The 23,758-nt window shown below is 35.1% G+C and overlaps 1 protein-coding gene across 1 annotated transcript in view; it reads left to right on the top strand.

Moving 5' to 3' along the window:
- The first annotated feature begins 1,556 nt into the window (after positions 1 to 1,556).
- LOC108362946 (uncharacterized) overlaps positions 1,557 to 23,758 on the top strand; it is a 45,807-nt gene continuing 23,605 nt past the window's right edge. The window contains exons 1-9 of the mRNA XM_017616108.1: positions 1,557 to 1,585; positions 2,187 to 2,434; positions 2,565 to 3,035; positions 3,857 to 4,057; positions 7,197 to 7,808; positions 17,794 to 17,975; positions 18,323 to 18,613; positions 18,738 to 19,296; positions 19,425 to 19,612. Of these exons, the coding sequence (XP_017471597.1) occupies positions 1,557 to 1,585; positions 2,187 to 2,434; positions 2,565 to 3,035; positions 3,857 to 4,057; positions 7,197 to 7,808; positions 17,794 to 17,975; positions 18,323 to 18,613; positions 18,738 to 19,296; positions 19,425 to 19,612 (2,781 nt within the window). The remainder of the gene's footprint in view (positions 1,586 to 2,186; positions 2,435 to 2,564; positions 3,036 to 3,856; positions 4,058 to 7,196; positions 7,809 to 17,793; positions 17,976 to 18,322; positions 18,614 to 18,737; positions 19,297 to 19,424; positions 19,613 to 23,758) is intronic.

Genomic DNA, 23,758 nt, shown 5'->3' with positions numbered 1-23,758 from the left:
AGGTCATGGTTTCGGTACAAACACAATTAAAAATCCTTCGTCAACAACATCATTGCCGTTGATTCCACAGTAGCCTAATATCCAGCACGGTGTTACCGTATTTTTATAATACAAAATTTTAAACCGTGTAAAATAATCTTTAACAAGACAAAAGTCTTTCGTAAGACAATTGTAAATTCTATCAACTATCCTGAAAGCTGTTTAATGTTTTTTGAAAGACTAATTGAAAGATCTGCTAACGAGAAGGTCTCAGCATTATGCTGTTCGCCTTTTAGCGATCATTTTTTTATTTTAAATAAATTAAATTAATTAAAAATTAAAAGATAATAAGAAAGTAAAAATAACGGAATAATGATTAAAAATATTTTTAAAGCTCAAATTTAATTAAAAAAGTTAATTTTTTTAGCAATGTTATTATGCTTTGTACTACGATTTGTTTCTTAGGAAAAATTAAAACAATGAAATCTGAAAATTAAATTTGAAACAAAAACTAAATCAAAAAAGGATTAAATAGTACTTAAAAATGATATAGAATTAAAAAATATATACATTTTTTATTTTTGTAAAAATTAAAGAAAAATTATATTAGAAAAAGACAAAAAAATAAAATGAGATCCTAAAAATTATATGCGATAAAACATACAATTGTCTTCCTAAAACAAAAAGATCTAAAACCAAAAAGAAAATTAAGTTGAAAAAATAAAAAATAACAGTTTATTAAAAAAAAGGAAATTAATAAAATACATTTCTAAAAATTTAATGAAATAAAAATAATATAAATCTTTTTAAACAATAAAATCTTAAAAAAAAAACAAAAAGTTTCTCAAAATTAAATGAAATTAATAAAATATATTTTTTTCTTTTTATGACAATGGAATCTAATAACTAAAACCATATTAAATTAAAAAAAAAAAATTATAAAAAAAATACGCTGCCTTGACCTGTAACTAGTGGTGTTCCGATAACAGTACTTAGAATCATATACTCGAGTACCTCTACCAAGTACCGATTACTTTTTGTACTTCGATACTCGTGTACAAATAATTCATGGGTATCGAGTACAAAGTGCAAGTATTTACTTGTTTGCGAATTTGGCAAAATCAACTGAAAATAGGTCTGCGTTGTAGTTTTTGAAAAAAAAAACTATTCAAGATATTAACCACTTGATTTTGCTAGGGTTAAAACTAAAAGAGCGCACAAAAGTGGAGAACACAAGTCGTAGCTACGGGCCACAGCTTCTAATCTGTTATTTTCATTATCTAAACGCCTAGTCGATGATTTCTTAGAAAGCGGCAGCGACATCATGAATTTGTATGAATTAAAAAAAAAAAATAGAAATAGATATAATCTGGCCACAACTACAGTCGTCGCGTAGCCCTGTCGTCGTTAAAAAAATTATCTACATAAGAATATGTGGAAAAATAATTTGACAGCTGTGGTCCATAGCTCGTCGTTTTCATTGTGTTCGGGCTATAAGGCATGAACTCTTATTTCCCACAAAAAAATCACCTTTCTCCACTGTGTGTTGTTCTATTGTTAACGGTCCTGGAACTAAAATGTCTCGTCTGAGTACTTTCGAGTACAAGTAAAATCGAGTATTCCCTAGCTATATACTTTGAGTAGCATCGAGTATTCTATTGGATACTTAATGAGTACAGGCTTCTGCGAGATGCATGCTTTTTACATATTTCGAACTCTTTTTCGCGAAATGAAAAATGAAATCGGTGGTTTTTGCTCTTTAAATAAAGAATATTTCTAACAGCCGGTTTCATCAGCAATTTAAATGAAAAATTATTTTTTTATTTTCTGTCAATTTCCATATAAGATTCATAAAATTAAAATCATTTTTCACTTACATAAATTACTTTCGTGAAATTTGCTGTAAATAAAAAACATTTAGATAATAAATTAATATTTAAAGAATCTGTATTCGGAAAAGATGTTTTCATAAAACTGTTATTTTAGCATACTTTTGTTAAATTTTGTTGTCTACACTGCAGGTCACCCATCTTCTCCTCTGTTTGCCTTGCAATACAAAGAGTACTTGGGTTGATTAAATAAAACTGAACCTACATACCTACATACTTAATTTAATTTTATTTATATATATATATCATTCCATTCCTTATTAACTTCAACTTCTTCTTCTTTTCATGCAATACAAACATCTTCGACCAACACGTCAGTGACCTGCTGAAGAAGCTATCTGTTAAGGCTGGCTTAATTGGTTGTTTCCGCGGCCTAGTCGTCAACGGTGAAATACTCGACATTTACAGCTATATGTCCGTACATCTTTCGGAGATAATTAAGGATTGCAAACCATCTTGTGTGCCATCACCGTGTAAAAATGGCGCGCAATGTAAGGAATTGTGGAGCACATTCCAGTGTGTGTGCAGCAATCCTTGGGCGCATATTGGCGAGTTTTGCGAGACAAGTAAGCGCCAAAACAAACTTACATATACATACACTCACTTACATACATAAATACACAAATTATAAAAAAAATTGCATAACTTTAGCATTCACTTGAAGTATGTATTCAATCTTCTCTCCCCTACTTGCAGATATCAACGAGAAGGCACTCACTTTCATTACACGTGAATCATTTTTGATGCGCAATTACTTAAGTACACCGGCTGCGACGCCACCCTTCCTACCCGCCGCCTACTCCATCTATGGCATCAATGAGGAGCGTGATATTATCAAAGGCATTCTAACCGAGAATATCCTTATCAATTTGCGCACCTACGATACGAATGCTCTCGTTCTCTATGCAAATGATCATTACAACAATTTCGTGCATTTATATGTGAGCGCTGGACGTGAAATAGTTTTCCTCTATAATTATGGTGATGAAATTGTTAATTTGACTATCGTTGATGAAACGGTGAGCAGTTTGAATAGCATTCAAGTGGCCATTGAACGAGAGGAGCATCGCACAACCATGCATGTGAACGAACAGAGCGTAAGTGTGGAGCGAGGCATGATGCTATTGGATGAGTATAGCAATAAGCCATGGATAAATCCAGAGAAAGGTATGTACTAGTTGTTGTATTCCTAGATTTCAATAGTATGCGGTATATTGAACCTAAAACAACATTTATTTGCATTTTATTCATTATCCTGAAATTTTATTGACCATTAATATGATTCTCGCCTTCGGCATTTTATATCGAATGATAAACTCGGTCTTTTTAAAGAACCTTTGTGAATTTTCACTTAACCTACGTAAGAGTATGTTTGTAAGTCGGAAGGTAGTCAGTTTTCCGGCCCTATCTTAATTTTGTTAAGGATTTTCAAATGCAGCCAAGATCTTCTTAGGCTAGTTTCTTAAGTCCAGACACAAACGACGGAAGTAATTGCCTCTGTCAGGTTTTTGAAGGGAAACCTTCTTTCCCCCGTTTGGGTGTAAACGCAAACATCAATTTGAAGATGAAGATGAAGATGAAGATGAAGATGAAGATTGTTCTTGTTTAGAATTTCCTTTCGCCTACTTACCATAACACCTTCACAAGTGCAAGAGGCACTTCTCAAACGATGTATGAAAAAATGGTTAAAATCCGCAGTTGTTGCCATTTTATGGGTGTTCTAAGGGGCATCCGCTAATGAGCCAAAGCGACCGTAGTTCTAGACTCTCGACAAAGCTATTACATCGTAAAATTCTCAAAACTGACCCCACCGACTTAATATTTTACAAAAAATCGCAAAGAGAGATTTTTAAATAATTTCAAAATTTTATACAGTAATATCGCATAACTCTTCCACCTCCTTCAAAATCTACTACCTTACAACACTGTTTTTGATTATAAACATTCAATTGACCAATTCACCAATACTTTTTATCTTTATTTTTCAGAGGTCCTATCACCACACCGGCCACCCGCTCCACCCACTGAATACTTCCAATTCAACATTGGTGGCTATGATCCGGCGAATTTGTTGCGGCCCAATCTAGACTCTCCAGCACTGCAGGGATATATTGGCTGCGTGCGTGGCCTGAAAATTGGCACAAATTTAATCGACTTGGCTGACATCAACGAACGGAATATTTCGCCTAGTAAGTAAACAGAAATGCCATTGCTATATACTACATTATATAGGTACGCATTTATGTATATATGTACATTAGGGCGGGCCTTAAAATATCCACATCAAGGAGCACCACTACATTTGGTTATACGTACAAAATAAATGCATCCACGAAAATTTGAAAATTAAGAAAATAAATAAATAGTGGTCGTTGCCAGAGTTTGATTTTTTTTTTTTTGGAAATTCCACAAATTCGACAAAATTTTGAATTTCACCAGCTATCACTCAGCGAGTTTATGAATTTACATAAATAATATGTCAAATTTATCAGATTTCAAGTCAAAATTTTGTCGAATTTTGGGAATTTCTGATTTTATTCAAATTTTTTGAATCCCAAAAGCGACCACAAAATTTTTTTTTTTTAATTTTTAAATTTTCGTGGAGAGCAAAATAAATAGGCGGCCTATAGAAAATTTAGTTGTAGATAATTTGGAAGACCACCCTAATATAGTGCATGTTTATGCAGTTGGGTAAATGTATACAATTGCAAAACTAACACAAATTGCACTTGGCGCTTTGGTGAGGAAATTCAATTTTAAAAAGTCACATACGCTGTTGAGCGGCAGGGATTTGCACATGCGTGCGATGCAGAGTGAGCTTTTTCGTTGGTGGATAGTTCCTGCGAAGGACTCATTGGTATTGGTAAATAGTTGGTTTTACGACGGAAATATAACTGCATTTTTATGTGCGCGCGTGTGTGTTGTAGAAGTTTTGAAAATAAACAAATTTAAGACTTTTATGAAGCATTAGGGCTGACCATATAGTAACTGCAATATTTGCTATGCAACTATGCTGTTTCGACTAGCTTAAAGATAGTACGATGTAAGTATTTTTGAAATCATAAAATAATACTAATTACACTGTGCAACAAGATTCGAAACGAATTTTTAGCCTGTACTAGATCTGGAACTTTACAAAATAATTTGTGGAGGAGGTACCCTAATGCGCGTGAATACATTCATACTTACTTGGTGAAAAGTACCAAATATCCTAAGCATATTCGTGCGTCCGCTGCATGGTCATTACTGCCAAAGATTAATGCTAATCGGATAAGAGGATGCAGTGGGTAAACGTACATACGTATGTACATATGTCTGTATGTAAACGCAAAAGTGCAGAATGGTTGCGCAGAGATTTTCAATAAAATTTTCAATGTGGTTGGAAATACATATGTACATATTGAATATGCTTCAGTGTCCTATACGCCAGTGCCGGCTTGTTTAGACGGCGACATACACAGCTAAAATGCCATACCGAAAAATGGTGGTGGTACCCAAATGATCAACCGGGCAACAAAGCTCTTCTCTGTGGTGGGCTAAGAAATTGATTCACATTGATTTATAGCGATTTTAAATTTATTGAGAATTGCAATTGAGGTACAAGGGATATGGAGTACACATGTGTACATATGTATGTATGTGTGTGCGAGTATCACTACATGCAGCGCAATAAAAAATAATTGAAGACATCTATGCGGATCATAAATATTGCATAGCACAGGAAATGCTATAAAGTTCTACGCACTTAAGCGCATATCATAAATCACAAAATCTGAATGATTTAATGGAGCGCATTTACCAAATGCATTAAAAGCTCGCGGACTTTCATTACCTATCATTACAATTTTATCATTTATTTTAATATTCGTTTAAATATTTTATGTAACTCCATCACATTCTAATTCGAAATCAAAATTTACCGGTAGCTATAAATTTCATTACTGATCTTAAGGATCCTTGATTTTAGTGGACTAAAAATTTAGCTGGCGGAAATTGTATGAAATAAGAGTATTTAACTGAATATCGATAAGCTATTTACTGGCCTTAGGGCACTTAAAACCATCGAAAATTCGACGAATCGAATATTTGAACATTCGATGTCGATTGCTAAAGAGAATCAAAACACTTGTGGTGATCAATTTGCTATGTGAAAAGATAACTACAAATGTGGCTTTCAAATACTTTCCAAGGTTTAATTTCGAACAGGTATGTACAGATTTTCTAGCACCTCGACCTGAAAGACTAGTGGTGGATTCATAAACACCAGCACCTATTCTGTCCTCCATCCTTGTCACGTCTGTGTACCAATGTACATATTTTTTGGAGCAAGATAAGGATATCCATTACACCATAAGTACCTGTCGGTCTAGGATTTTAATCTGGAATATTCTGCAAAACAGATTTATTTTTGCATGTAGGCAGAAGTCTCGCAACTTTCGGAGGGACTATTGTACGGCATATCCATTCTATTAACTTAGAGTTCAGACTCAGTGTTCGACTAAAAAGTCTGCTACAGCCAAAATAGTTTGGGTGGATTTGGTAAGCGTCTTGTCTGGGTGAGAATTCCAACTTAGTCTCTTAGCAAAGATATCAACAACATTGGCATCAACAAATGCAGAGTTTAGTATGAATATGAATGCAAATCGAATGGGTCTCCTGTCATCAAGTTAACAGTCAGCGTATTCGCGCTTCGGCACGCTCGTAATTACTGGCAGTTATAACATCGTGAGACAGTAAATTTTATACACAAACATTTTTATATATTTTCGAAACCATGGGCCAAATATAGTAAAACTGCGTTTTTAGCTTTTCTCTGACGTCAGAGTTTTTTTTTTTTAAGGACTTAAATTTGAAAAATACATATAATTACCTCAAAAAATTATTTAAAAAAGCGCATTGTAGAAAAACAGTATGAGAAAATTCTGTAGAATTAAGGCCGATTAAATTTTTTGGTGCATAAGGACGATTAGGTATTTCAAATGTCCTTTTCACATTTTATCATTGAATATCCTTGAAATTTTATAACAATTATTTGCAAAAAAACTACATGTTAAGGACTTATATGCATGCACTCGACCGCATCCTCGAATTTCGTCCTTCTAACTTTATTCGCTGTTTCTGAAAATAAAAACTTCCTTCATGTAAATATTCAAGGTCAGCAAGTAAAAGAAAAGATTTCCGGACATTTTATAAAGGTGAATAATGTGCATATTTAAAAATTATTTTGATATTATACTTTATGCCCACCACTGTATGTAGTCACACATACAATCGTTACTTTATCATTTGCTAATAACCTTCACGCTTTCCCCTCTCACATCTTTTCAGCTATGGACGGTGTCCTACCAAATTGCCAAATCAAATGTGATGCTGAGCCCTGCAAAAATGGTGGCATATGCAAGGAGAATTTCGCCAAACAGGAGTCGACATGCGATTGTGAACACACCAGCTTTTTGGGTGAATTCTGCATGGAAGAGAAGGGTGCCGATTTTAGTGGCGAATCGACATTGTTGCGTAAATTCGAACTTACCGGCAAAGTGGACTTTGTGCTATTGCAATTGGCATTCTCCTCTTTCGATTTGCGACGTGCCAATCGTGTGATGTTGTTATTGCAACCGACTGGTGATCGCAGTTATTACCTGATGGTAGCCATTAACGCCGATGGTCATCTGTTATTCGAAGAGGACCGCGAAGGACCGGCGGTGGGTGCACAAATCGAACGAAGCTTTCTGAATAATGCACGCCATTCCATCTACTATATACGCAATGGCAGTGATGCCACACTGCATATTGACCGCGAAAAGGTGCCATTGACAAAGATACAGACACGTGCACCGGTGCCAACGAGTGGTGCGGGCGGAAATCGGGTACAAATTGGTGGCATCAATACGACAGATGCGAGATTTGCTGTGTTCAAGAGCTACAGTGGATGTTTGTCGAGTAAGTAGAAAATTTGGAAGCTTGTTTGTTGGTGTGAGTGAGTGCCCAGTGTTTGTGGGTGCTTAAGTGAGTTTACACGTGTGAATGGTGAAAAATTTGTTTAACAAAAACCCCTTGGAGTTCTTGGGCTGAAAAATTTTTTTTCATTTTTTTTATTTAGGCTTTTTATTGTAATTTTTTAGTCTAATTTTTAAAAAATATTTTTTTTTTTTCATTTAACTTTTATGGCACAAGTATGTTTTTTCTCAAAATAAATAAGGCTTTCTAATTTGTAATTTATATTTAAATTGAAATAATTACATTAAATTGCATCGATTCAATTTGAAAAATCATAACCACCTCCAGGCGGACTCGAACCAGAACCGGTATCCTGCACGCGGCGCCACGGCCGACATTTGTGAGGAAAGCAAATATGCAATTGCGTTTCATTTCTGACTTTGAAAATTCAAAAACAAATAGTTTTGATGGCATAAGAAGTTCGAAATTGTCGAACTGGTAGGCCATCGCTTTAGCTTATACTAGTTAATGAACTGGTATTTTTATCAGGGCTGCAAACCGGCTTTGAACCGAGCCGGTTTTTGAACCGAACGAGGCTTCGAACCGAACCAATTTTATATTGAAGTACCAAAAACAAACCGAAAACCACTCCAAAAAATGGTTTTGTTCGGTTAAAAATGCACTAAAGCATTTTACAAGTTTTGTAATACACAACTTTGTCAAAAAATTCAACCCTATGGTAAGACTGCAAACATTTTTGAGTTTAATGGCCTCTCTGTGAGTTGTAATTTGTCCTATAAAAAATGTTTGAATTGTTTTTATATGGAAGAAAATGAATAGTTATTACCGCCAGCAAAAAAATTCAAATCGAAATTTCCAAAAATCAACTTAAACTTTAAAATTTGTTTCTAGAAATTCTTATTAAAAAGTTTGCAACGTAGATGGAACTTTGAAGAATTTTCACAAACTTTTAAACTTGGATTTATTCAGTTTTAGTTGGTCGACGAACTATACAAAAAAAGTAAACTTTACATAAGCGAAAAAATATAGCCAAAATTGTTAAAATTTCGCATCCGTATTTATTTTTCCACTAATATTTATACCTAACTGTGGATGTTTGAGTTTGATCTCAAAAAGAAAGCCTTCTATATTTTATATACATACATAGATTTGTAATATTTGTATCCCTTAGCATTAAAAAAATTTTACCTTTTGAACCGAACCGAACCGCGGTTCGAGAACACCCATGAGCCGGTTCTTGAACCGGTAAAAGATTTTTCTTAGTGATTCAAACCACTGAACCGAACCGCACCGTTTTTTTTTTAGTAGTATGCAGCCCTGATATTTATTTACTGGTTTGGTTTTTCACAGCAGGGTAGCTATAACTACACATTTACATATGGGTGGTCCAAAAATGCGAAAAACGGGAGAAAGTAAAGTCGGAATTTTTATGCTCTCACTCCCTAGGATTGTTCTATACCGACAAAATATACCCTTATTTTTTTTATTTTGAAATCAAAAAATATTTTAAGGTTGCTCAAAGCGCCAAAAGTTTTCCATTTAGTTTATATGAGGAAAAAACAGCTTTTCGTAGAAATGGTGTAGAACAGTTAAAAGTCAATATCTTCTACGAGAAAACTCTGTTTATCTGCAGGAGATTCCCAACAATAATAACCATTTATTTATTTAACCATTTTTTCATGGCAACTATAATTTAAAGGTTCGCCAAAAACCCACAAAAACCTCGAAAAATGCAATGGGGAGACCAATAAAAAATCAATTGGGTATTATTATTGAAAGTCTCCTGAAGAGAACCGCAGTTTTCCGATCGAAAAATATTGATTTTTTAAGAATTCTATACCATTTCTACGAAAAATTTTATTTTTCTCATATAAAAATGCATGCAAAATTTTGAGCGCTTTGAGCGTCCTCTAAATATTTTCTGATTTCAAAACGAAAAAATAGGGGTACACTTTTTTTCGATATAAAACAAACCTAGGGGGCGAGAGCATCACAATTCCGACTTTACTGTTTTTTGACCACCCTAATGTACATAGTATGTATTGTTCGCCTACTGATGCTGTCAAGAGACCGAGTATAAATTTTCCAGCAATGCGCTATTAATTCTTAAAGCTTCGCTAAGCTCCTGACGAGGGTTCACTTGACGGACTCAAGTTGTTGCATTGCTGCCGCACTAACGCACAAATGTACATACATAGTTACATACATAAATACTACATACATACTAGATGCGAGTATCCACATATAGGCCCATTCAGCCATGACCGCTTTTCATTCACTGCATTTTCTCGTAGGATATATATATGCATGTGGTGGCAGTAGTACTTGTTGTTGTTGTCGGTATTACTCTGCGTTTTTGGTACTTGATATCCATTTACGCACATGCACATGCCAAAAACAACAAACACTTCACATATTCAACAGCGCGCGTATTGGCTACACTTGATTGGTGCCGGAGAGTGGAAGTCAGTGAAAGCACTGCAGGGAAAATCCGAGCTAATGAACCAAATTTTTAGTTCCGTACTAGTGCTTTATGACCAAAAACGAACCAGTCGGATAGTAGTTAGGTAGATCATCCCCAGTCCCAACGCCGCGAACTGCCGTACTTTACAAACCTATTTCATTTTACTTTTTAAAATTTTATTTCGCGAGCTTAGAGCAAAAAACTGCAAATCCACTGCTTTTCTGAAAAATTTAATTTTGAAGCAAGTACAATTAAAAATACATCGTGGTCTAAAAAAAACGAACTAAAAGTTTTATTTCTAACTGGTTCTACAGAAGACATTCGTGTTGTTATTGTTCTTCCTTCGTGGTTGTAAATTCTCTAGAACCGCACCACTGGTGCGTTTTACTACTGGGAGCATATACGCTTGTGTGCATACATAAGTTTGCGTGAGTTTAGCCAGCAGAAAAATCCACTAATGCTATTCTAGTTCAAAACCATGAACTTTAAATGATCATGATTTAAGAGTGTGAGAAAAAATAGAGGCTGTAATGCATTAAATATGGCATTAGGGCGAGTCTTATGTTTAGAGTTAAAAATTTACATATTTACAATTTTTTAACGAGGGAAAGCATCCTAAGCCTGTATACCCCATCAGTATTGGACTATAACTCGAACTAAACCTCCAACTGTCCCTCCGGTGCTACCGCTAAGTCTTTCTGCGGCAGGCGGTTTGAGCGCAAAGCTCACATATACATACGTTACGGTTTTAGTGTATTCAGTTGTTAGCCATTTCATACCACAACCCGATCGTCCATATGGGTCAAGATACTGGTTTAACTTACCAAGACTCTTCTTCTGTCTTGTTCAGCTTTTCTGAATGTGTTTATGATTATTGCTGCTATATTCGAAACCGCGCTCCAGATTTCTGAGGATTCAAGTATATTTGCAACAATATTTTCCGGTGCTGGATTTCCTTTAAAGACATCTTGCAAATAATTTTGCTCTCTGTCGAACTTGTTGCAACAGAAGAATACGTGTTTAACATCTTCGGTAGAAACTTTTTAAGTAAACCTTAAACAGCCGTAACGTGTAAGCAATTAGGTTAAATGAACATTTTCCTCTCCATGAGAATGGCTTGAATGGTGGTTCCAACAGCCAGTTCGACAAAATTTCTCTCCTTACTTTCTTTTATTTTTCAATTTTAGTGATAATTAATCCGATTTTTCAAGGTAGGTTTCTTTAGCCAAAAGTTCTATCGGATGAAGGCGTGCGACAACCAAGGCTGCCTCTTCGGATACTGTAAGAAATGACATGGCGATAGGTCACCAGAAGTCTTCAATGAATTTATTTAGACGGTTCTAAATGATACACTCGAGGATTATTCCCACCGAGTGGGTGGAAGTGAGACGGTTCGGTTAAAGGGAGAAGTTGGCATTTAGGCTGGGTTACTTGGTTCCTCACTACTTTTTACGCGAGTCCCCAGGCATTCGTTTATGCGTCGTCGCAGAGACTTAGGAAATAGTCACGTTTGCTGTTCTTTATTTTTGATTACAGCAAATTCGTTTTATGCTTAAAATATCCTCTCTGAAAGCATTCAAATCGGAACCCGCTGGTAGTAGCAGAGGAAGAGAAAGGCCCTCACAGCGATGGAAGGACCGAGTGGATAAGGACCAGGCTTCACTTGGTATTTCCAGTTGGCGTCAGTTGAAAAGAGGGTCAGGTCTATAACCCACTTCCGGCCAGCTCTGTTGAAAGTGCATTGATGGTTCGTGTTAAGAAGGAAAATATCAAGCGCGGCAAAGTTTTTTATTGACTCACCTTGCCCTGTTCGAGTTCCCATGCATTTAAATCAATGGCAATGAAAATATTTTCTTTTCCACGGGCATCGCAAACTAGGTGGTCGACCAAAATGGTGATCGATACTTCGGTATAGGTTGCAGATCACTATTGCTGCCCGCACAAAACCCTTTTGCCGAGAGTTGGGCCTCGATCTGTGGAGTATCTTGGTTGCATTTCCATTTTGCTGCTCTCTTCCTGGGGTCATTTGACCAATTTGGTAGGTTTACTCACTGGGTGCTCACAAGCAGATATACTATGTACATTCGCACACAAAGCTTACCGCTTACTCTCCCTGTTTTAACAACCTCTTGAGTTCCATCAGAGTCGCTATCAAAAACAACAAACTTAACGTTGTTAAACTCCCACCAATGGCGCAAACAACGTCCTTAGACTGAATCTTCGTTCACGATTATTTGTGTATATACATTAGGGTTCCTCACCGAAAAAATTGTGGTTTTTTCACTGATGTTATAAAATTTATATCTATACATAGTATAAAGGAAAGTCGAGATTCTTTGTACGCGGTAATCACGAAAAGTACTGAACGGATTTTTATGAGATTTTCTCTAGTATACTCTGTATCTATTTAGAATTTTAATAGGGTTTCCACCTGTCTAAACAACTATAAGATCCCCACCGTTCGTTGGATTAAAAAATAGGGAGTCAAATGAAAGCGATTGGCCTCTATAAAAGCGCGAATGTCTTATATATTGAATAGGGTTTCCACCTGTTAAGAAAATTACTATATTAAATCCTAATAAATGTAGGCATCAGTTCTGCACTGTCACTGTCAAATGAAACTACTAAGCCTCTAGAAGCGTAATAATGTATTATTTTTCTGAGTAGGGTTGCCTCCTGTTTAAAAACTATTAGATCTTCACCGTTCGTTGGATAAAAAAGTAAGATACCAAATGAAAGTGCATGGCCTTCGCGTGTACAAAAACTTTAATTTTTTTGAGTAGGGTAGCCACCTATTTGAAATTACTATCCTATCCTAACGCAGTATAAAGCAATACCAAGATTTGTTTACCACGCTAATCTCGAAAGCTACTAAACGGATTTGGATACCATTTGGTTTTATATGTTCTATATCGTTAGGGGTATTATCTTTAGTGCATAGTATTTCTATAAGGTTACCACCTGTCTAAAAACGTATAGATCCTTGCATTGAATTACAAGAAGTGAGATGTCAAATGAAAGCGCTTGTCGTCTAGATGTTCAGTAATGTGTTATTTTTTGAGTAGGGTTGCCACTTTTTTTTAATTATGAGATCTTCACCGTTCGTTGGACTAAAAAATTAGAAATCAAGTAAAAAGATATTCAGCCTCATTGCGTAAGTCGTATATTAGGCTAAATTGTACGACTCGACAACATTGGCATTGTTTACTATCGTGCTGAAATAAGTAAATGACGAAAATCGTCGAAAACTATACAGTGCTGCCAAGTTTTTCCGTTTTAATACACTAGTCGAATGGAAATTTTAGGCAATGACGTGCAATTTGCGATACGATTCGACTCTCGAAAAACGACTTGCATACGACACCACTCTCGCAATGAGGGTGATTGTCTCCGGATGTGCAAAAAGTATTAATTTTTTTTTGAGTGGGGTTGCCACTTATTTAATAATTACCACATTTTGATTAATTAGATACATCCGATTTTCACAGTTCTTTCAATAAAAAAAAAACAAGTGAAAGGATATTATCCCCAGATGTACAATTCTTTAATTTTTTGGTGGGGTTGCCATCTATTTGAAAGTTACAACCTTACATATAATACGTGAAGGCATTTTTTACTAATTACATCAGATTTGGGCAATTCATTCATTTCAAAAAAAATTATTCGTCCGAAAACAACAGCAGGAAAAAATATTACTTTAAAGTTAAAAAAAATTACCAAGGTTTTCACCATTCACCCTTTCATTCATAGCCACTTTCCAACGCTAAGCACTCTTTCGCCTTCTTAGATTTGTAGCTTCATCATGATGTACGTTTATTACCAAACAAACAAAAACAACTTTACGGTCATAAAACGTGGAAACAAGTAAAGTTAAAAAAAACACGCTAAGGGCGTAAATACGTAAAGAGAAAAAAACCAAATTGTTAACTTAAATAAACAACCGCAGCTACTGTCTGGCTACTGAATTTATTGGAGGCACTGGCACAGGCTCTGGCCTGTCTTCGCCTCAGAGGTTAAATGGCTACATTAGCACGGACTCAAGTCAGTAAAGGAAGCACTTTTATTCGGATTTAATATATTTTGAAGGTGTATGGAGTGAAAAAACTGTATCTTAATTTGGCATCGATTTGCGGGAAATTGAGATTTTGACCAGTTAACGCGAAAATAAAGATACAAAGAACGAACACAAGCAGCATAAGCATTGAAGATCTGGAAACACTTTCTCATCACATAAGACTGTTTATAGTTAAGTGAATGCCCAGAAAGACTACCGTAAACTTCCACCTAAAGTTATCTTATTGGGTTGGGGGGTTTCTTTACAAGCTTTCAAGACATTCCGCAACTCTGTACTCTCTCCTTGAAGGTGAGAATCGTTCTTTCCAACTTGTGCTTTTATCAAGTTCTTTAAGTTGATCTATCTTAGTCAATCTCAGCTATCGCAGCGTTGAATAGGATCTTAAAGCCACTTCCATTGCTTAGCTCAGAATTGGGACTCGCAGGCATTCTACAAAATTTTTTTCAATGCGCCCTTGAGGCTAAAACAAAGTGTCAAAAGTAAGGCTAAAAGAGTGTATCAGAACCAAAAACGCTGCCGCCAAGGTAGCCATTGAACTCAGAACTAAGATCGGACTTCACTACAAAAACTAAATAATGATCAAAGAAAGCTTTATAAATAAAACAGTAATCTAATCACTAACGTTCCGCACAGGGTCTCTACATCTGAACACGCCCAGGAGACTTCTAAGCTTAGACAACATACTCTTAGGGCTGGTTTCTCCAACTCAACTTAACTTAGTTTAGCCATTTCTTGGACTTAGTCAAGAATAAGCTGATTGAGTTTGCCTACTTTTTAATCAGAATATTCTTGTCTAAGTCCAAAAAATAGCTAAACTAAGTTAAGTTAAGTAGGAAAAACCAGCCCTTAATGTACATTTTCCTACTACTTACAAGTCGAAAGAATCTAAGTTCGACGCTTAGTCGGTAGAATATTTAAATCAGTGACGACTAAAACAAATGCTAAACGAGCTTTTTCCACCTTTCCTTAAAATTTGTGCGGACCGGTCACGATTTACTGCGGGAAAAGCTAATGTAAAAGCTCTCCCTGAAAAAAGTCGTTTCTGTCTTTTGAAAGACTAATTAAAAGATCTGCATGAGGAGTCAAAGCGTTTTTTCTGTTCTGTTTCTCTTTTGGCAATAAGAATTCCAAAAATAAAAAATAAAGTATCTCCTGTTTTCTTTAAAAAAAAAAATAAAAACTAAAAGTTAAAAGAAAATTAAGTTTAAAAACGGAAAACATTTACTAAACAAAAGAAAAATATTTAAATAAGTTTCTAAAACTTAAATGGTATTAAAAAATATTTTTCTTTTTAAACAATAACATTTTAAAATAAAATTAAATTTAATAAAAAAATTTCAAAATAAAAAAATTGCTAAAAATTACATTAAACTTAAAAAAAAATTTTGGTGTAATATAATCCAAACATTAAAAAAAAAATTATCAAAAAATTAAATAAATTACTAAAAATTACATTTAATTAAAAAACACATAAAATATTTTTTAAAACAATAAAATCTAACAATTAAAAACTATTTAAATTTATAAAATAAAGAAAAATATGTTTATTTAAAAATATCTAAAAATTTAAACAAAAATTAATTATTAAACAGTTGTTCCCTTAAAATTAAAAAAAAAATAGTTTTCAGTTTAAAACAATATAATTTAAAATTTAAAAAAAAAAAATATTTAAAAATTAATTAATAAAATTCAAGATAACTACGTTTCTTTTAAACCGAACAATCTAAAAATCAAAAGAAAATTATTTTAAAATAATAAAATAAATTCCTAAAAATTAAATGAAATAAATAAAAATATTTTTCTCTTTATTCAATATAATCTAACAATTAAATAAAATTAAACTAAAACTTAAAAAAATTAAATAAGGTCCTAAAATTTAAATGATTTAAAAAATGTGTTTTTAAAGCAATATTAGTAATCCTAGAAATTTAAAGAAACTAAATTTAAAAAAAAAGTAAATGAAATAAAAAAAAAAACTTTTTTCCTTTCAAAACAACACATTCTATAAGTTCTATAAAAAAAATAGATAAAAGCAAGTAATTTTTAAGCAAAAAACAAAACCGACTTCAATTCTCATATAAAAATTTAAGATTACCGTTAATTTCTTCATGATCAAATGATCGGATCTAAACCAAATTATTATGGAACCACCTCTAAGGTATCACCTTTCCTTTAAAATCGACTAACGTGGTCCTACGCTATGCGGTAACATACACAAAAAATAATAAAAATATTCCGGCGAATTGATAACCTCCTCTTCTTTTGAAGTCGGCTAATAAGAAAATAAAATAAGTTTCTAAAACTTGAATGCATTCCAAAAATAAGTACATATATATATAAAATCTAAAAATTAAATGAAAATTTAATTAAAAAGCAAAGAAAAAAAATTCCATTGCCCGAGGACTCCAACCTCAGATCTCTTGAATCGCACGCCAGAGCTTTGCTCACTCGACTATTGGGACTGTTGGAGCAGCTGTCAAAAGAGCTTGTTTTGTAAGACTTTCGTGCCAGAATAAACAAAATCTTTCAAACTATCTTGCCTACTGCCAAAGCGCATCTATACAAGGTGGTGTTACTAGAATGGCTTATTTTATATTTTTGTCTCTGCGCTAGTAAAGCAGAATGTTATCCAAGACGAAATGGCGTAACTTTAGAATGTCAACAAAACGATATGGCGAAAAGTTTCTGCTATTTTTTTCGTTTAGTCATCAGGTACCAAAAAGCAATAACAAAATACCACCTTATATGGATGCGCCTATCCTACTGCCACTCAATTGTCTTACAAAAGACTTTCAACTATCTTAGTCAGAATTGCCCTGTAAAAGTACTTGAAATCATGTAAAAAGGTTTCAATTTTATATTTTGTAAATATGTTCACTAGAATTCATACACCGAAATCCGCTCTAGTAGTCACTGTCTTACACTTTGAAACTATGGCGCTCTAGTAGACCAAAACCCATTTTGGAGGAATGCTTTTTGGAGCTTCCTATGGTTTCATATAAAAGCTCGAGGAGTAAAAGCTCTTTGGTTATTTAAGTTATGTTAGATCAGCAATGACCAGAGAGCTTTTACACTATGCTCGCTCATAAAAAATCTATTAATTGGTCATGACTGGTCTTAAATTGGCAGACACAAGGCAACAGCATTTCATCGATTCACTGTTTCAGAATAAAGGGGTTACAACATGCAGAGCTTTTTAAGGCTTTCTAAAAACTGTATATGTAATGTCTAATAAATTCTATAATTTTTAAAAATATGGGCTCGAGGACAAGGTCTTAGTGAAAATTTTCTAATTAGTTTTAATTGTTGTCGTTTGATTGCTTATTTCGTTAAAATATATGTTTTCTTGTTATGATACGAGTATATTGCTTTTTTAATAAACTTACCCATATGTGTATGTATATGTGTGTACTAATTCAATTTTCTAGATATCTACATACAAGTGAACAATTACGTCATGAAGCCGCTTGAGGAATATATGCTCTTCACTAAATCAGGTGCCGATAATATTACGGTAATTCATCCGCAGGGTCTACGCAGCGCACAATGTATTGCTAAATTTGATATATCAGAGCAACCATCACAAGAACCAATGGTCAACGTGAGTTTGGTAAGTAATTGACGAGAATATCTGCATATAGTAGGTCCTAGGTATGAGAACGGCAAGCCCGCCCAGAAACAGTAGTAGTGGCAATTTAACTACAATTTTGAAATTGTAAAGACACAAACAGTAGCGATGCCACGCAAAACTAAGTAATTGCATTAGACTCTTGGGCCTGTTGGCTGATGTTGGCGGCAATTGATTGGCTTGCTGGAACTCAGCAACTCAATGTTGCTATTCGCTGCATAAATTAGAATGTGTCGAAACCTGCCAGCGGTCGATAGCTTTACCAGTTTTCCATTTATCAAGCACTCATCCATATATACGCATAAACATACAAATACCAACCATTGCAGAGCGCCGAAGCCTGGGTGGAAGATCCACCGCAACGTGTACTCTACGTAGCTCAATTTGGCTATGACGTTTCCGAGAAGGAAGATTCCACACAAGTGGTATTCATAACGTTGACTTCACTCTTTGTGATCATAGTAATTTGCTGCCTCATAGAAGTGTACCGCAGTCATCGAGCTTATAAGAAACGCATCGAGCGACAAACTGACGAGGACATCATTTGGTCAAAGGAGCAAGCGACGAAAATGCATGAGTCGCCAGGGGTAACCGGCACACAATCGTACGGCTACAAAAAGGTAAGTGTGTATGTGTGTGTGTATTGTAGTGGGAGCACAACGCAAAAGCAGAATTGGAATTGAAAAGGTGATTAGTTCCAATTAAACTGTAATTTACATTGTTCTCTCTTTCTCCCGCTGGCAGTTGCCACAAGATGAAAAGAAGCCAGGCAATGGAGCGCCACTTGTGGGTATTTTGAAAAATGGCAGCGCAGCTACAACAGCAGCTGCGGCTGCTGCTGCAACAACACCGCCGGCCAAGGAGAATGGAAGTACGAAGAAAAATGGCGATATACCACTGGGTCATATTGATGCACGCATCGATGAAGAGGAAGAAGACGATGATGATGATGACAATGAAGGCGACGATTTGGTCAGTGCGGCGAACAAAAAAGCGGAAGTGGACAAGAGCTTAGACGAAGCTTTGGAAGCAGAACAGCGTGAAGAGCAGGTGGAGCAGAAAGAGATTAGTGCGAATGCACTACAGAAAGGCGCTCAGGCGGCAAATGAGGATAAGACAAGGCAGGCAAGTGGAAAAGAAATTAGCGCAGATGCAACTGAAAAATCGAATGAAAAACCAAGCGAAGGTGGTGGTGGTGCCACCAACGAAGAAACGAAAACGAAGGAGGGAAGTAAAGAAATTGCGGAGAAGGACAAGTCGAATGCAACAGCAGCAACACCGACAACAAAACAATGCAGTGGTGGTATGTAGCGGAATGGAAGCTAATTTTGAAAGCTTTACATTCTTTTTTATTAAAATTTTTTTTTAAATACTTACCTATTTCATTTATTACCAAAACAACTTATTTCTTTTACGCTTTCAAATATTTAGCAGACGTTCAAGCAGCAAGCAAAAGCACAGCGTCGACGCCTTCAACGTCAGCGCCGCCACATAATCCGGAGAAGGAGACTCAAACGCCAGCACAAATAGGCGGCGATACGGTGGATGGCCACCAGCAGCAAGGACAGCAGTCATCGCCTGCGACTACAAATGGCACAACAGCGAATGGCCATGGCACGGTAAGCAAGCGATATTGTGTTGAGAATGGTGCAGGTTTAGCGTTAATTGGCTTAGCTCCTTTATGTTCCATAAACGAAACCGATTTATTGCTTGAATCAGATTGATTTCATTATGTAAATATGTATGCATTAGTGGCATTTTTTGTTATTTGTACATATCACGCTTGTTTGTTTTTTTTACGCTCGTATAGAATGCAAGTGTTTGCTAATACAATACGTAGACATACATACGTACATTTTTAAATAAGTATAAGGTAAATCCAGCAGAAGATGTAAACAAGCGCCTAAAACCGACTACCTCAATGCAAAAGCATTTTTGCAATTTCTCAAGACCATATGCCACAACCATATGTATATTGTCCAGGGATCGCATCATATCTCATGCCTCATGGATCACAGTTCATAAATCATAGATCATGAATTATAGCTAATAGACCGCACATAGCTCATAGATCTAGGATCATAGCGCATAGCTCATTGTCGATACTTAGACCATAGGTACTGTGCCCAGATTTCTGTGGACGAAAATCGGGATACTTCTAAAGCATCGAATCCGAACATACAATTTTCTTTGTAGAATAAAAAATGTAAGACAAAACAAAGTGAAAACACTTGAATAGTGATCTGGTGGCGAGGATATAAACAGTGAAAAGACATTCTAGCAAGTTTTGGCTACTTTTCTATGTTTAAAAAATGTTTATGACCTTTTTATGAAAATATAGCTTACAAATATCTAAAAAAAACAATGTAAATCAAGATTTCAAACTTTGTAGAACATTTACAAAAATTCGACGAATTTTGACAAATGTCAATCAAAATTTTAACCTTTTTTTGATTTTTAGAATTTTTTTAGCACGCAATTTTGTAGCCCATCAAATTTTAGTAAAACAAAGTGCAAGTTCGAAGTAGCTTGGGCTTACCGTTGATTTTTGGCAATTTTTTGTTCGCGCATTTTCTTCCATACAAAGTTTATTCGACAATCTTTTTTGTATGGGAAAATAGCCAACACCTTCCACAAAAAAATTACCAAATTTGCACTTCGTTTTGCTAAAATTGAATGGGCTATAAAACTGCATACTCGTAAAGTTTCTAAGAAATATATTTAAAAAGCGCAAAATTTCGATAAACATTGTCGAATTTCGCTAATTTTTGTATAACATGTGATTTAAATGGTTTTTGTTATATAACGAGGTACACTTTAATAAAAAAAAATAATAAACATTAAATAATTAAATGACACTTATACGTCCCGATTTTTTAAAAATATTCAGCGGGACAATTATCTCAAAATCGGTACTGTCCCGCAAAAGTCGGTACGGATGGTCATCGTAACCATAGGTCATAGATTATGGATCACAGGAAATAAATTAATTTAAGGTCATAGATTATATGCAAGTATATCAAATATTATAGATCTATGGATCACAGTTCGATGATCATAGATCATTTCTGATTAGCTCTTGGTATGAGTAATATTTGCGTTAACCCAGCTAAAAATTTGTAACTACTTTTGGGAATAGTAAAGGACCACTTCGATCCTCTTCAGAGTTACTTCAAGACAACTATTTGAGGGCCATTTTGGGACTAGTTCTGGACCATTTCAAGACTAACCCAGGCCTATTTCATGAACATTTCCAGACCGTTTTCGAAGCATTTTGGCATTAGCTCATTATCATTTTAGGACTTATAGAGGACCATTTCGGAATCTTTTCACCTTCAATATCACGACATTTTTTACCGTTTCGGGGCCATTTAAGACTAGTTCAAGACTATTTCAGAAACTAGTTTAGCATTATTGTGGGGTAGTTCGAAAATATTCGCGATGGCAACGCAGTATACTGGTCTCGACGAGATGAAATTAATGTTTAATTTCCAGCCTAACCTATTTCTGTACATTTGAGGACTATTTCATGACAAGTTTGTGACTAGTATGGGCCCATTTTGGGTTGGTTCCAAACCAATCCCGATGAAAAGTCGGCTACTGGTGCCGACTAAATGAATAAAACGAAATGAAATTAATGTTTGTTTCCAACCTAACCTATTTTTGCATATAATTTAATCGCATAAGGCTTTGCCAAGCCGTACACAGATGTTTGCACATTAGATTTCATGAGTACCTGGTACTTACCCGGTTTTATGCCTTAAAGAGCTATCTAATTAATAACCTCCGTTCTCCTATGGTTGTCCAGTCCCGTTTCTTCATTATCTAAAATTCTGTCAAGTTTAGCTATCACCTCATGGATAAATATTTGCGCTTTCGCAGGTTGGCGCTTTATTTGGTCAGCTCTATTTTGTTCGAAAGGAGAGACACTAGAGCTGTGAGAACATTCGACCTTTAACTTTATCTATAACCTTTTTTTAAGCTAGACCCAATGGGTATAAATCTGCATCCATGAAGTTGTGACAGATCCATACTGCGAACCAATGGGCTTTATGTGATTTTCTTCGCAGAAAACGAAGCCTAAAGAGAGATCTTTCGCAATGAGTCGGCTTGGTTTCTAGTATGGTGTAGGTTACTTGTTTAGGAAGTATAGGGCATGTAAACAAGCTTTCAGTGCGGATTTTTCCGCGTTGTGTTGTTCTCGACGACTGGCCCTGCGTTAACATCTCCGGCGAATATAATGGTAGGTTGGCTTTTATTATTTCTTCGAATTCATCAATGGTCAAACTGAGCCCAAGGTAGCAAAAATTCTCCTTCATCCTTTTAAAACAGACTTCGAGTGACTCGTTCTTGGGTCAAGAGTTGTGAGAATCTCAATGATGGATTCGTTATATGTCGCTTTTATTAACGACTTTTGACATTGAATGTTTTTCCATCCCTTAAAAAATGTGAGCATATCATCACGCATCCTTCCTAACTGATCTATTTTCTTCTGTGAACTTTCGATGTAAGTTCTTATTGTTAAAACCGGACTTTTATTTTCTGCTTCTGTCGCCGACTTTAACGCGCATCCATAAAGGAGTTGAATGCACCACCAGCTTAAAAAAGACGGTGCTGGAACGTACGCCGTGCACTTAAGTTACTAAGATTCACACTCACCAGCACGAAGAGAGACATATCCTTATCATTGTACCAGTGTGCCGTAGTTAGAACCTTACTGAGCTCAGAAGTAATACTGCTGATATATCAGCGATAATCGGTTTACCGAGAACAAGTAGGGTCCACGCAGCCTTTGCTAAACTTCTACCATCCGTTTCAAAGCCATTAAGGTGGATGTGGAGGTTCATTGACCAGGCGCCTAGATCAGAGATCATGGATGGAAATCATAGATAATAGATCAAAGTTTATAAATCACGAATCAGTGATCACATATCATGGATCATCAATCATGAGCCCTAAATCATAGACCGTAAATAATGCATCATATACTATAGATCATTGATCATAGATCATGGATCATGGAAGGATATTATCATTGGTCACAGATCATAAATTGTAGATCACACTTTAAAAATTACAAATCATATATCATTGATCATTGATCATAGATTGAATGTCAGAGACATTACTACAAAATTTAAATTCTGAAATTCCAAATTTGGGCTTGGAATCCTTATTCCTTTTCTATTTCCATACATAAATTATTCAGGTCTGTAACGCCTTCTGCTGAGTATTTTTTTTCATAAAACACTACTGGCATACAAAAAACTGTTTGTATTTACATATATGTATTAGGAAAAGTGTTATTTACGCATTTGTCTTTACGTAAACTTGTTAGCAAAAACGCACGTATGTACATTTATTTTTTTATGGAATTAAATGTAAATATATTTCAGTTCTGTTTGCTATTGCAACAAGCTTGCCTCCTAAAAATTTAATCAATTTCTTACTAAAAACCAAAATTTAGTTTAAGAATCTCTAACACCAAAAAACTTATCAAATATTGAAACTGTACGATTATTTTTCGATCGAATTAAAAAGTATTAAATTTTGTAAATACATACACCTAGGAAATTGATTAAATACATTTGCAATCATATTTGTGTGAAAAATATTTGGGTTTTGTTGAAATGTAATTAAAGAAACTAAAAGAGTGCACAGGTAAGTTAAGTATTCACTATAAAAGTATATGGGGCGTTCCATACCAAAACGGACGGGGTTCCCACTTCATGTGCTTGATTTGTTTCAAATTTTTAGGGTTGATG

This window comes from Rhagoletis zephyria, unplaced genomic scaffold, assembly GCF_001687245.7.
Source record: "Rhagoletis zephyria isolate East Lansing unplaced genomic scaffold, Rhagoletis_zephyria_1.1 Rzeph_scaffold_01150, whole genome shotgun sequence".
NCBI classification, from domain to species: Eukaryota; Metazoa; Arthropoda; class Insecta; order Diptera; family Tephritidae; genus Rhagoletis; species Rhagoletis zephyria.
The sequence above is the reverse complement of the archived record's forward strand: the minus strand, read 5'-3'. Positions and strand labels throughout refer to the sequence as shown.